This window comes from Citrus sinensis, chromosome 4 (assembly GCF_022201045.2).
Source record: "Citrus sinensis cultivar Valencia sweet orange chromosome 4, DVS_A1.0, whole genome shotgun sequence".
In the NCBI taxonomy this organism is placed as follows: domain Eukaryota; kingdom Viridiplantae; phylum Streptophyta; class Magnoliopsida; order Sapindales; family Rutaceae; genus Citrus; species Citrus sinensis.
The window spans coordinates 22,792,458-22,806,703 of record NC_068559.1 but is presented as its reverse complement, the minus strand read 5'-3'; the positions used below and the strand labels follow the sequence as shown (position 1 = coordinate 22,806,703).

The 14,246-nt window shown below is 38.0% G+C and overlaps 3 protein-coding genes across 5 annotated transcripts; 2 read left to right on the top strand and 1 right to left on the bottom strand.

Annotated features, from left to right (window-relative positions):
* The first annotated feature begins 166 nt into the window (after nucleotides 1–166).
* Nucleotides 167–2,432, top strand: LOC102629406 (chaperone protein dnaJ C76, chloroplastic). The gene is made up of 4 exons (XM_006484462.4): nucleotides 167–589; nucleotides 979–1,235; nucleotides 1,323–1,497; nucleotides 1,652–2,432. Exons 1-4 carry the CDS (start codon nucleotides 257–259, stop codon nucleotides 2,255–2,257), a joined length of 1,371 nt encoding a protein of 456 aa, XP_006484525.2. The 5' UTR covers nucleotides 167–256; the 3' UTR covers nucleotides 2,258–2,432.
* Nucleotides 2,433–3,000: 568 nt separating this feature from the next.
* Nucleotides 3,001–6,377, bottom strand: LOC102629695 (thioredoxin-like protein YLS8). 3 transcript variants are annotated; one of them, XM_006484465.4, is made up of 3 exons: nucleotides 6,154–6,298; nucleotides 5,976–6,031; nucleotides 3,001–3,481 (listed from the first exon to the last, which is right to left on the bottom strand). In XM_006484465.4, the coding sequence occupies exons 2-3, from the start codon at nucleotides 6,021–6,023 to the stop codon at nucleotides 3,173–3,175; spliced, it is 357 nt and encodes a 118-aa protein (XP_006484528.1). In that variant the 5' UTR covers nucleotides 6,024–6,031; nucleotides 6,154–6,298; the 3' UTR covers nucleotides 3,001–3,172. The 3 variants fall into 3 exon arrangements, with proteins under 3 accessions (XP_006484528.1, XP_006484527.1, XP_006484526.1); XM_006484464.4 differs by lacking the exon at nucleotides 5,976–6,031 and having other exon boundaries at nucleotides 6,154–6,377; XM_006484463.4 differs by lacking the exons at nucleotides 5,976–6,031; nucleotides 6,154–6,298 and adding an exon at nucleotides 4,320–4,517.
* A 2,365-nt stretch (nucleotides 6,378–8,742) lies between these two features.
* LOC102630364 (nicotinamidase 2-like) lies at nucleotides 8,743–9,933 on the top strand. Its single transcript, XM_006484466.4, has one exon. The coding sequence runs from the start codon at nucleotides 9,015–9,017 to the stop codon at nucleotides 9,648–9,650; it is 636 nt and encodes a 211-aa protein (XP_006484529.1). The 5' UTR covers nucleotides 8,743–9,014; the 3' UTR covers nucleotides 9,651–9,933.
* Nucleotides 9,934–14,246: the final 4,313 nt, after the last annotated feature.

The window sequence follows — 14,246 nt, the reverse complement described above, 5'->3', positions numbered from 1 at the left end:
CTACGAAAAAGATAAGAAATAGAGTGGTTACGGTTCTTGTACGTTAACACCAAACTTAATTGCGTGTTATTTTTTGGTACCCGCAAAATATCATAACCAGATCTTTCCAAGTCCAGACGTATTCACAAATATCTCATATCTTGTAAGTTTGGTGTTAACGTACAAGAACCGTAACCATTCTATTTCTTATCTGTTTCGTAGAAGAAATAAGAAAAAAAAAAAAAAAAAGCAACGAAAGGGAAAAAAAAAAAAAAAAATGCCCACTGCAGCAACTGCATGGCTGCCTTTGTTCACGCCTAGCATTTCAACGATAACAAAAAACAACTCAATCCCGAAAACGTCCAGGAAGTTGAGTAATAGTAATTCTGTAACATGCTGCAAAGCTTCATTGAACATGGATTTTGATCTTTATGATCTTCTCGGCATCGACAGCAGTTCGGATCAATCTCAGATCAAAACGGCGTACCGTATGCTGCAGAAGAGGTGTCACCCTGATATAGCAGGATCAGCAGGACATGACATGGCTATTATACTCAATGAAGCTTATTCTGTTCTCTCTGATCCTAATTCTCGATTGGCTTATGATAAGGTTATGCAGTGATTAGATTCCGATCATATGGTTTATGTATGATTTATTTGTGTGTGTGTGTTTTTTTTTTTTTTTTGAAATGCTTTTATCTTTAAATTTTAATTATTATGCTTATGCAACTTTAGTATAATAGTCTACCTTATTGTTGTTGCTCCTGCTAAATTTGTTAAAATTTTGCAAGAAGGTGAGCCTTACAAGAGGGATTTCACCAAGCTCCCATTACAATTTTTTTCTTCTCTCACTTGTCAAAAGGTTTCAGTGAAATTCACCCTAGAGGCGGTTTTAGTAAAGTGACCAAAATTTAGTTGAAGTTGCGCATTGTATTGCTATCAACGTGGCAATGCTTTGCTTGAAGATAACTAACTGAGTCATTGTTTTTGAGCATGCAGGAACAAGCCAAGACTGCTGGACTCCGAGGCTACACCGGGAAACCTATATACTCTGTATGGTTTGGTTCCGAAAGTGAACAAAGAGCCGTGTTTGTTGATGAAGTGAAATGTGTTGGGTGCTTGAAATGCGCCCTCTTTGCTGGGAAAACTTTTGCAATTGAATCAGCGTATGGAAGGGCCAGAGTTGTTGCTCAGTGGGCTGATCCTGAACACAAAATCCTGGAAGCTATAGAAACGTGCCCAGTAGATTGTATCTCGTAATTAAGTTTTTAATTTGTGATTGTCCAACACATGTTGTTATTCATCCGTTTCCTAATATTATTTGTTTCTGCTTCTGTGCCAAGGATTGTGGAGAGGTCGGATTTAGCAGCCCTCGAATACCTCATGGCAAAGCAGCCGCGTGGTACCGTAAGAGTGGGGGCAGGGAACACGGCAGGGGCACGTGTCTCGAACATATTCGTTGATGTCAAGAAATTTCAAACACAATATGAAGATGCAATGAAGAAAGCTGCTGGAAAGGTATGTACAACTACTTGAAACAAATGCATAGATTTTATTTCTGCTTCTGCAAATTCTAGCTGTTCCATGTCAAGAAACTGCCTACCTAGCCCGGAGCTGCATTATCTAAATACAAGTTTTGATGCTCCTCTTAGCCTCAAATATTTAATTTCAGGATACGGACACCAATTGGGAAGCACGACTATCAGCCATCCAAGCAATCAGATCAATCTCAAATTGGTTATACTGGCAATTGCCCAATGCAGAATCTTATCAAAATCTGACACGGTCGAAACAAAAATTGAAAGAACCAAATATTAAAAAGCTTCTGGATGCAGCAGCTGCCAGAAAACAAGCAAGTAAGAGCACAAAAAGCGTCCCGTCGAATTGCATGCATCACGATGAGTACTGGAGTCCATCCACTCATGCTCTTCCGGATACAACCCAAAGCAACCGGAGCTTTAAGGCTGCCTCAGAATCTCCATATAATAAAGAATGGAAAAAACCAAATGACAGGAATTACAGTGTACGTGAAGAAAATAGGAGGAGCCCCATCGCCTTGGGAATTCCAATTGTGACAGCAGCAATTGCAGCAGCTATGGTTCGGATGCAAGTTGATCAAGGGGTTTCTGATGGATTGAAAGAACACATAGGTGGCTCTTTGGCATTGATTATTATCAACAGCTCTTGGTTACAGGTGATGTTAGCAGGGATTACATGGTATTTCATTGGAGCAGCAGTTGTAGAACTGATTGAGGTCATTGGCAACAGGCAAGAGTAGGGAAAACATAGGGCAGGAATATATACATTGGCACATTGATTTGTAAAGTTTGTCTGTATACAATTTACAATCACACAAAATGATTCTGCAAACTTTCGACTGGAACTACCAAAAAGACAAACAAATAAAAAGCAATGTCAAAAGAAGGCGGAAAATGCCTGTCTATTCATTACCATCCTAGCGGGAAACTAATTTGTAGAGAAAGTAATGATCTAAGTGACATTACCTGAAGAAACAAAATTTAGATGGCCAGTGAAGCAATGTAGGGCAAGTAACGTTAGCTCTTTCTCCTTGAAAACAACTCTATTATCAGAAACCAAATGCAAAATTAGGGAATGCACAGTTAGTGATATGCCGGATATCAGCCGATGGATGTATGTGCAGGGAAAAAGAGGCTGAGAAATGTATAAAATATAGTATTTAATCTCTCTTTCATCTGTTTGTTATTAATATGAGTGGATTTGTTACACAGAAATACACATTTGCTCTCGCAGAGTTCCCAAGTGTAGCGTCTAAAACTCGAACGAATAATATTAAGGAATTCCTAATCATGAAATAATTGTTACAAGTAAATCAGAAATTAAATTCAGCTGAAGATAAATCTGTGGGTTTAGAAAAAAAAATGGAAAAAAGAAAAAATCAAAAGCAATTGAATTGATTCCAAGCTATTAATCTACTTAAAACTATGACCAGAATTGGTTATTCATAAAAGCTATATAAAATGCATTAAAACACACAGCCCATCAGGTCTCTCAACTGTGATATAAATTCAAGGTTGAACACTTCATTAAAGGGGGTGTTCTCTGTTCATTGATAGATCAATGCGTTCTCACTCCATTGACTTTTGAAGACAACTTTCACACAATAGGTTTCAAATGATAATCTTACAAATGAATTACAATTTTGCACAAGTACTCAGTAGCGGTACTTGGTGGAATAATCCTTAGGTGCAATTACTAGACCGCGGCCCTTCCTTGCCCCTCGGTAGACAGTCTCAACAATGTCTATGAACTCCTGCTTGTCCTTAAGAGCCCAGTTGATCTTGTTGTTATTTCCAGTTCCAAGATCAATCATAATGTGCTTGTTTCTGAAGAAGAACATGACGGTTGAGGGATCGTAAAGCTCATACATTGTGTTAAAATCAGGCACCTCTGAAATGTCCACGAGGTAGATGACAGCAAAATTCTTAATTGTCTCGGCAACTGATGACAGCACTTCATCCATCTGCATCCAAGAAATTACACAAAAAATTAATTACCTAATCATCATATAAATATCAAGCTTTCAAATCAATAAAAATGGTGGGGAAAAAAAAAGAATTTGCACAATAAAACAGTAACAAGCGAGATAAATATGTGAAATCATATTTGTGGCTAAAAGCATTAGCATCTCAACACCCCCCACAAAGTTTTGTTCCCTTGAAATGTATATTCAGGAAACGAAATAAAATTACTAGAATGTTATCTCAAATTGCACTGGAATCCACAATACCCAAGTCCTCTAGAGATCCCTTAGATCCCTTGAAAAATATTATATTTTTGTAAGAGATTTTTGAAAGGCAAATGGGTCCTAGCCTCTGATTAAGTGTATTAAGTTTAAGAACTTGGACTATGCTCAAAATTCAAATGTGTTCGCGTACGAAACTAAGTAAACAAGTAGTACACAAAACATGAACCACTAGATACTACAATTCCTAATCCATCCTCAAACGCCATAGGCCCATAGCTATAGCTAAAATCTTATCTTCCTAATCTGCTCTGCTGAGCTCGCGTACGCTTGTAAAATATTAAACACTGCACAAAACGAAAGAGACACCAGGGCACCAATGAACAGAGTCATTTGACCAAATTTCAGCCAACATGGACTGCGTTACTTCTCTAAGCTAATTATTTATCGCTATGCCTCCAAATTATCCTATGAAGCCAATAGCAAAGCTTAAGTCAATTTGAGCACGTAAACCTAAAATCGAAATTGAACGTACAGATGAAGCTTATTGTAGTATGAAATTATTAGAATCCCAAAACTGCAAACCCTAGAATTAAGAAAGGAGAAGCGAGGATACCTGCATACAGGTTTCGTCCCAGTCGTGGCCGAAACGGATGACCACGAGACGCTCTTCCTCAGCCAGGATGGCCTGATCTACTGCCCATCCTGAGTGCAAGTGCGGTAGCAAGTACGACATCTCTCTCTCTTTCTCTCTCCCTCTCTCTTCTCTACGACTAAACTATAATTCCCTCTCTCACCACTACACGCCCCTAGTTGTAGGCAAAAGCGAAGACGGTCCATATTATTATTATTATTTTTTGGGTTATTTTTCGCCGGCCCCCATATGTTTCAACAAATTTTGACGATAACCCTAATGTTTTAATAACTATCACTGCACACCCTAATTAGTAAATTTTGCCATTAACTTCGATGGAATCGTCAGTGATTTGAGTAAAAGACTTGTTTGCCCTTCATTTCAAATGCTGTTACTGAAAAATAAAGATGAGGCTGGGAAGCATGTGTCTTCTACAAGTTTTTCTTCTTTACTTGAAGCAAATGAAAGGAAAATTTCATTAGATTATTTTATTGAACTTGGCCATGTGTTTGTTGAAGTTACTGTACTTCCTCAGGGAACTGTGCAGCACTTGAAGGGGATGAAATTTTCAATTTTTTGGGTAATTTTTGAAACAATTTTCCTCACTCGTTTGTGTCACACATCATTTTTCACCTAAGCACCGATACACTGCCACAGTCAAACCCACAAAGCCTACAGCATTGTTTTAATCTTTCCCAAACCTCGCCGTTTTAAACCAACATAAGTGTAAATGAAATAGCAACCAATAGTCATTCTCCAAGGCTTATCCACCAAGCTAACTTTCCAATTTTCCAAACGAAATAGCTAATCGAATTCACCAAATCATTTTATCCATCATGCTAGAACACCAAAAAACTAACAAATCAAGGAATCGATTTTAAAATTAATTTATATTTCACCATCAATTCCAATTTCAATATTGACCAAGTAAAATTATACCCAAATCAATTGATAAGCTTTGTGTTGTGGTGGCTGTACCAGCGGCCAACAGTGTTGTGGTGCTTTGTGGCATGGGGGCGTAGATGTTTGGTGGTAATGCTCGGCGGTCACGAACCGACGATGGTGATGGTGGATGAAACCGAAGCTAATTAAAATAAATTTGGTGAAGTGTGGAATATGAATTTTGGTAAATTGGTGAGATGAGTATGCTTGTGCGCATTTTGATTATATCGATGGCGTTTGGTTATAAAATTGAAATTCAGTCTGCAGGCTTTTGGTTTCAGTTGGGGATCTTGAGAGAAAACCATCATTTTCCCTTTTACCCTCGTTCCGTCAAAATTAACTGCGAATTTTGTTGATTAAGGTGTGTGGTGATAGTTGTTGAAACATTAGGATATGCACTAAAATTTGTTGAAACATATGAGGACATGCAAAAAATAACCCTTTTTTTTTTAAGATTAGGAATTTGATCCCTTGGCGGTGCGTGACTACACGCACGCGATCCAATGGCAAAAAAGCTAACTAGGTTATTGTATTGGACTTGAAGTGGATGTCTAATTTGACCGCCCAATTGGGCCATTGTTATTGGGCTCCTGGCCCAATATCCCTCCTAGAGTTATAGGAAGCATAATGAGTTTTGCAGCAATGAAATTGAGATTTAAGGAAAAAGTTACAGTAATTAATTTAATTTAAGAATACCTCCAGGTTCAAGATGAGACGCCGAGGCGTATCATAAGTTGCATTCATTATTCCAACTAAATACAACTCAATATCAAAGAAAAAAAAAAGAATTATCAGAAACAAACCACGGATGTAAATATAACAATTATATAAATCATGCGGTGTTGTGTAAAGAATAATATAGAAGAGTAAGTACCTGCATGCAGGTGTCGTCCCAATCGTGGCCGAATCGGATGATGACGACGCGTTCTTCCTCGGTGAGGATGGCCTGATCGACGGCCCAACCTGAGTGAAGGTGCGGCAACAGGTACGACATCGTTTCGCTTCTCTATTTTTTATTTTTCCTCTTCTCGTGAATGCTCTAGAAATCTCCAATTGGAATTGAAAATAGTGGTTACCGAGGCCGGGGCAAAAAGAGTGGCCTCGGAAATTTATAGGGTCGTTCAAATCAATGAAGCGAAGCGTCTAGAAGACAAGTCGCTGATAAAATCCCACCAACATTGCTTCTAATTTTGATGCGGTGATCTTACGCAATCTGATTGCGCCACGTGTGTGTATTACCTTTGATGTGAGCGAGGAATCTGTGGACCAACTGCTCGATCGTTGGTCTGAATTTTGTCACTCATTAAATTGAAAAAGAATTTTAGCTGAAATAAAATTGAAAGAAGTAAGTAAGGTAAGCTAATTTACACAAAATTATACGTTTTATATAAATTAGTTTCTTAAAATAATTATTTGATTTTATTAAAATTTAATATTCTAATTGAAATTTATTTATTAAAATTGATATAATTATAAATATTAAGAGTAATGTTAGGTATCCTAATATTTAAATCTTAATTTTGATCCCATGTGAGATGGTGGTTAAATAAATTTAATAAATGTAAAATTTATTATTCAATAAATGAATGATGCATGGTATTATGGTTTAAATTAGAACTCAAATATCGGGATTCTTAACATTATTAAAAAATTGGGATCTTTTAACATTATTGAAATATTAAAGGTTCTTTTTCAGGATCTTAGATAACATTAGTTGCTTAATAAAAAGAACTTCCGTAACAAGCCACAAGCTCAGTCGGACAATTTTCTAAAAGGTCCTTTGCAGTATGGGGCTGCAAACATTGTTTGGAAAGCTCCTTCGCATTTTACAAGTCCACATCTTTTTGAAAATGCAGGAGCAACTACATTTCGGATAAGCTATTCTAAGGTGGCTGTTTGAGTGGTTAAAATGCCACCGCCTACACGTGCACATATCTAGTCGAGACTGTAATCTCCCTGTGATTAAAGCAATGTTCGAGTAGATTCGTAATATTCAGCTACTTGTGTGCATGAGGACTACCAAAAAGTCACAGAGGAGATGCCAAAATTAGGTCTTTACTAAGGCTTGGCCAAAGGTCGACCAGCAAGTTGTTCCAGAAAAATCAGGCATAATGCTTACATCCAGACAGTTACCACATCGACCCCCAACCGTCTTATAACTGACACGTTCATCCATTTCTCAATCCACGCATTCAACCAACCCACTAAGACCTACGAATCAAGGATGATGTTGCACGTTTGGCTGCCTATAAAACCCCTGAAAATTCAAATAGAGGTAAGATACTAGGAACCAAGGGGCAACTCTTATCTCTCTGAATCCAAAACTTTTCTCATAAATTATTTCTTTCTTGTACATTTTAAGACTTTTACTCCAAATAGTAACTATTAAGCCACAAATAATAGTGACATAAGTTTTTTCAAAAAACTTAAGAATTTACTTAAGTATCGGAGGGTATTCGCCTAAAAAATATCTGTCGCCTCCCTGACTGTTCCTTGTGATTGCAGGTGTAAACAGTGTGGGAGAGTACGTGGTTGCCAGTACCTGCTCGTTGAACTGGCTGCAAGCAACATCGTTCCCCATCAAAAACAAATTTAAGTGTTGACGTGATAACTTTGTCGTCTTAACAAACATGACCAGATTTCTATATCAACCGTGGCCTCACGAGATAATGGTGGAAAGCCTTTACATCAGAATGGGTGCTTCTCATTCTGAGAGAACCCTTCTGAGAGAATCTTTACATCAAAATTCACACGGTTTGACCCTGACTCTAATGCTGGAAGTGCTTCTAATGCTGATGGGTGTTCTAAGACCGAAGAGAGAGTATGCGATGGAGGGGATCTGGAGGAAGATGCTGGGCCTGGGCCTGATTTAGCAAATAAGATAGAAACTGGCAGAATGGCAAAGCTCAATGTTGGAAAGCCCAGTATATTTGGAACCTCAGCAAATGCAACCAAGAACAGAAAGAGAAAGCCAGTAATCGAATCCAATGAAAGTTCTGAGACTAGCAACTATGCTGAAGAACTAGATTTGAAGATTCAAGACAAAAGTCGTACGTCTCCAGGAGATAATTTTAGGTCTGATGCAAACCAGCAGCTTAGAAGATCTTCAAGGGAAATGAAAAACGTAGAGATGAAAATAGTAGAGATGATGATTTTGTAAGCCCGCCGAAGAGGTGGATGGGGCCAAAAGGGAGCAAGAGCCCATACATTACAGATTATAGCCTTCACTTTTGACCACTTCGGAGGGCTCACGAAGTCTGAAAAATTGGCACTCGGATAATCACGTGGTTGTAGACACTGCTCCAAAAATAATCATAAAACATGGAAACTAATAAGGCCACAGGTTCTGGAATGCCAAAAGCTGCACGCATATTTATGGGTCAGTCACGATATGTGTCGATACATATATATATTCCAGCTCAAAGGGTAACCCAGAACAAGTACTTTTTTGCATTTTAAGCTACAGCCATTGGATTACAATGATGCAAGTCTTGATTAAATCTAACGGAACTTCCACAAAATAACAAACATGAAAGACATGTTACCCCGAATAACATACCGGAACCCATAACTTGGGTAATTATTTGAGTACATATATCCCCGTTTTAGAATTTTTTTTTTTTGGCTGATTGAATTTACCCTCGTCTCCTAGAACCACCTAGAAACTCTCGTATTGTTAGTACACTTATGCTCATGTAATTTCAACATTTAAGATCCCAAACACCAGCAGAAATAATGTCTCTAAGAAGTCAAATCCAACAAGAAATGGCGACATCAAAGTGTTCATCGTACGAGAAATACGAGATCAGAAAGAGAAACCCAAATCCCAAATCCTCTGTTTTATTAGTCATTGACATGCAAAACCACTTTTCCTCCATAGCCAAACCCATACTCGACAACACTCTCGCCACCGTCCAGCTCTGCCGACGAGCCTCCATCCCCGTTTTCTTCACGCGCCACTGCCACAAGTCCCCCGCCGACTACGGCATGCTCGGCGAGTGGTGGAACGGCGATCTGGTCTACGACGGCACCGCCGACGCCGAGCTCTTGCCTGAGATCAAAGGGCTGGTGGCGGGTGCGGACGAGGTCATAGAGAAGAATACTTATAGCGCGTTTGGTAACACGCGGCTGCAGGAGCGGTTGGTGGGGATGGGGGTGGAGGAAGTGATCGTGTGTGGTGTTATGACGAACTTGTGCTGCGAAACGACGGCGCGGGACGCGTTTGTGAGAGGGTTTAGGGTGTTCTTCTCGACGGATGCGACTGCCACGTCGGATTTGGAGCTGCACGAGGCGACGTTGAAGAATTTGGCTTATGGCTTTGCTTACTTGTTTGATTGCGAGAGGCTCGAAGCTGGGCTTTTTGGGCCTTAAAAGGAAAAACAAAAAACTGTGAGAAGGAGTCTCCCATTATAAGTTGCTTGGAGACTCTGTAAGTTCTCATTCCAAAATTAGGTTGTGTGTTTTTGCAAAAACTGTGTTTTCCTTTTTTTTTTTTTTTTAAATTGTAAATTTGTAATGTCATTTGCATTGTATTATAATGTGATTGTAAAAACAATAATTTCAACATGCAGCATTTCTAATTAAAAGATTACTAGATTAGCAAACTGTAATTTAAATATTTTCAAGTTTTAATTGCTTATATTGATTGTTAAAATAGATGTTGAGATGAGTTGATGTGTCAGTAACTAGTTGGTTTGTTGTTTCAAACCTGAATATAATCAACTCACGATCTGTTTAGTTTGTAAAAGAGAGAGAGAGAATTGTGTGCTACTGCGCTATCGAAATCTTGTGAAAGGGATTTTAATCCTAAGCAGGGTAGTTCTTGTTTTCTGGATTCTGTGTGTTTTAATTTCTTATTGACTGATGTTAATTTGGCAAATAGATTGATTTGGTCAAAAGCATAGATCAAAATTACTTCACAATAAAACCCAGAATAGCATCATCAACACATGAATGCAAAGAGTGTACAAGATCATACCAGCTGAAGCCACGAAGATATGCTCTGTTTGCTTACAGCCCAAGAGGGGCTACCTGCATTCTTCAACCTCAAGGTAATAAAATGCGAAAACGATGTCTCGATAAGCTACATCTTATGTATGATGAAAGGGGGAGAAACCGCTTCGAGAGTGAAAAAAATCTTATGTACCCGTGCAACAAATATTCCTGCAGGGACCAAATCCGAGAGCATCTCAGATATATAATACAGCATTAACACATCTCATATCTTTAATCATCAAACCTGTAAATGTAGTAACAGCTAGCAGGGAAAGAAAGAGGCCTAGCATGAAAGAGAGGAGTTTGTCAGCCTAGCCAAGGTGACTGCCCGGAACCAAATTAATGTTTTCATCACAAAAAGTAAATGACTGAAGCCACGCCTCACTCATATGGAGCGGGCAAGTCATCCTTGGCTATCAAACATTACTTCTATCTGCATGTAAGGCTCTCTCTTCTCAAACTGTTATTGCCCAAAAGAAATCGGATGCCAAAAATATATTTGTAAACTGCTTGTGGAGGAAGAGTGTTGAAATATTGACTTGGAACAATGGGAAATCGTTAAAAGACAAACCGCCAAGTAATCGAGTGATAAAAGCGTGGAGATGAAATAGAAAAATTGTTTGACAATTTTATTCATGCAATTTATATGCTATACGGTGATGTTGGTGAAAATTGAAAGTGGCAGCAAATTGCACATGCAGATTTTTGACAAAATGTGCACGGCTTGAATACATGCAATGCCGGTTCCTACCTCCTGATAGCAATGGCTTTAATGCATGCAATGCTGGTTCCTACCTCCACGTGATAGCAAATTTAAAGAATGAGAATTCGTACTCTTTTTGTGAAGATTTGCCCGACAAAATGGCGGCTTTTCTCAATGGCTTTTGTTCCGCAATTGTTGAAGCTCAAATGTCATTACACACCTATAAATTGAGCTTCATTTCAAAGAGTTAAGGCATCCCAAATTGTGAGAGTTGAGAGTATCTTCAAGTGAGTTCTTCAAGAGTGCAAAGACAATATTTTCTTGGGTTCTAAGAAGATCCATTTGGGTATATTTATTAAGTTTTGAGAATAATACCTAATTTTGTAACTCTCATTTGTTATTAAAATTATCTTACAATTTTTACTCGTAGAAGTAAGCTTTAAGCCATAGATATATATATATATATATATATATTATTCATAAGTCGCAATCATTGTAATATTGATAATTGCTCAACCCATGATTATGCGCCAGAGAGAGCCGAGACTAGCATGAGTGACAAGGGCCTCTCAACTCTCAAGTTAGCCAAGATATGACTGCCTTTGAGTTTTTTACCTAGCAATATGTGTTCAAAACAATTCCTTGTAGCTTCGGTAGCAAGGCAAGTCATTCTTGGCTACCAAACAAGCCTCTTTATCTTCGTGTTAGGCTAATCTTCTGCAGTCCTGCTGAAACTCATGCTCTTTTTGGATGCCAGTGAAATGTTTTGAAACCTCTATTTATAGCCGATGATAGAACACAAATCCTATGGAGATTGGAGACCCCGAAAGTCAATAGGTTGCCATCAAAGTAATTGCCTTATCCATGAGTCTTTCCGCAGTTTCTTTTTTCCACGTCACTGAATCATCAAGCTTACCAAAGTGTGGAATATATTCTCTTCATCATTTGAGACTATAAGGGACCCCAATATGCAATGTATTTGCTCCATCTCATTACAGATAACTAAAGAAGAATCGGCATTTTCCTTGGTAAGGAAAGTCAATGAATGCCTAAATTCAGAACACAGCTCACCATGCTTATTGATCCCAGGCAATTTCCGATTAATATCATATAACCCAAGGTCCTTCTCTGCCTCTCATTCGCATTTGGTACATATACATATGTGAGTGCGTATTTTCTATTACGATTTGTCTTCAGGATGGCGTGTAATTCGAACTCAGGCTACGTATATAACTCTAAAAGAAAATGCATCTACTTGATAACTATAGTTTCAAATGTTACAGCAATTTAATCATTAGTCTAAAATCTTTTGAACCAATACTTACCATCCAGTTCTAATAATTATGAAAGTGCAATTTGGCAAAAGTTCGTGTACGAGGGAAATTCTGATAAGAGTTAAGATAATCGATAATAATGTAAAGCTGTGGAGACAATCTTCATTGATGTATCTTACCAGATTATTCTATCCCATTGATTCCCCCACATAAATCTGGTTGATGCATGGATTCAATGGCATATAAGGATGCCCCAACTGACAACAAGATTAAAGTCAATGCCATTTACCAAATTCCAAGAAAAAGAAGATTTTGCAGTGTATTCGGATCACATCTTTTACAGTTTCATACTTTCATTCATCATCAGAGCTCAATTTTTTATATGCAAACTCCAATTCCTTCTCTATTTTAGAAACCTTTCGTCTATTGTTTATATAATATACCCAAATGAAATTCCCTTGCCCATGCTCCGGCATAAAGACAAAATCTTAGGAGATATATATGTGCAGATTGCATTTTAGATGCATGTACCTGGATATAGATGAAAGCAATGTGCTAAGGGCTTATGCAAGTAGTGTTTAAGCTTCACACGAAATATGTCACAACTCTAACAATATTGCCACCATGAATGCAAATATCACGCATAAGCCGCCCGATTTACTGTGCAAATTAATTTTAATTAATCAATAAAGTTAGTGTTGGTGGAGATTCGAACATATATAAAACTGTGAATGTCAAATCTGGCAAATCTTTAAAAGCACATGCGGTAAAGTGCATCAACTTACACTCACAGTCCTTCTATCAATATCATTCACTTTTCTTGTTATGTTCTTGTAGTGGGGCGTAATTTACATCTCAATTTTATACATACATATCGAATCTCCATGTTGGTCATTTGCAACCTTATATTGAAGACAAAAAGTAATTATCTAAAGGTAAGTAAACATTTTTATTGAATGAAATTGATAATTGAACATGATCAATCATACATAGAATTTGCATAGCTGTTGTATGTGTGTACACAATCTTGTGGAATTAAAATTGCCAAAACTCTATGTGAATTGGTACTTCCTCTCCATAAAAGTACGAGTCCGTTTGCTTCTTCACTTATCTTTACATACAAGTATTTACTTGAACTTGAGGCTTGACACAATTCAATTATCGACTCGAACTTTCAATTTATCACTGCAAAATCAGTACCTCAAGATGAATATAATCAAAATGCAAATGTATGGTGCTTGGGAGAGGAGAAAAGCCTAGCATGAAAAGAGAGAGTCTGTCAGCTTAGCCAAGGTGACTGCCCGAAACCAACATAAAAGTTTGTAACCATTTATATTTGTAGAGGAAGAATCAATGAGCTTTATTCCACACTCAATTAGAAGGAGCGGGCAAGTCATTCTTGGCTATCAGACAAAACTCCAATCTTCATGTAAGACTCTTTTCTCAAAACTCGTCATCTTCCTCAAACGGAATATATAATCTTAAGTGTTAACTATATAATTAATAGGGAACATATGTGACAGGCAACAATAATTTGAAGTGGTTGTGGAAGAAGAGAGAGCCTAGCATGAATAATAAGAGCCTGTTAGACTAGCCGAAGACGACTTGCCTCAGAAACTAGGCAAGGATTCGAGCTATATATGCAGCTAAGCTAAATTTGAGAGACCTTTCTTCAGAAGCAAGGCAAGTCATCCTTGGCTATCAAACAAAGCTCTTTATCTTCATGTTAGGCTACTCTTCCTCTGGCTGTTAATTGGATGCCAAATGCTGTGCTTGGAGTCCCTAATTATAGAACAGCACAGATCGGATGCAGATCAGAAAATCAATGGGTTGCCGTCAATTTGTACAATTTATGATGACTCTTTTTCATTTTTTTTTTTGGGTCCACCACTCAGTATCAGTATGCCTGCCAAAGTGAATATATTCTCCATAATGGGACTTTCCGAGTCCTGAAATTGCTATGCAGATATTGCTTGATCATATTCTTATTGCCAA

What these genes read in the sequence shown, in the direction of transcription:
- LOC102629406 (XM_006484462.4), top strand. Translation starts at nt 257, where the DNA reads ATGCCCACTGCAGCAACTGCATGGCTGCCTTTGTTCACGCCTAGCATT. An exon ending in CTCGATTGGCTTATGATAAG is followed by an intron (nt 590 to 978) that starts GTTATGCAGTGA and finishes TTGAGCATGCAG; the next exon opens with GAACAAGCCAAGACTGCTGG. An exon ending in TGAAGAAAGCTGCTGGAAAG is followed by an intron (nt 1,498 to 1,651) that starts GTATGTACAACT and finishes ATTTAATTTCAG; the next exon opens with GATACGGACACCAATTGGGA.
- LOC102629695 (XM_006484464.4), bottom strand. Translation starts at nt 6,273, where the DNA reads ATGTCGTACCTGTTGCCGCACCTTCACTCAGGTTGGGCCGTCGATCAG. An exon ending in GGGACGACACCTGCATGCAG is followed by an intron (nt 3,482 to 6,153) that starts GTACTTACTCTT and finishes TCTTGGATGCAG; the next exon opens with ATGGATGAAGTGCTGTCATC.
- LOC102630364 (XM_006484466.4), top strand. Translation starts at nt 9,015, where the DNA reads ATGTCTCTAAGAAGTCAAATCCAACAAGAAATGGCGACATCAAAGTGT.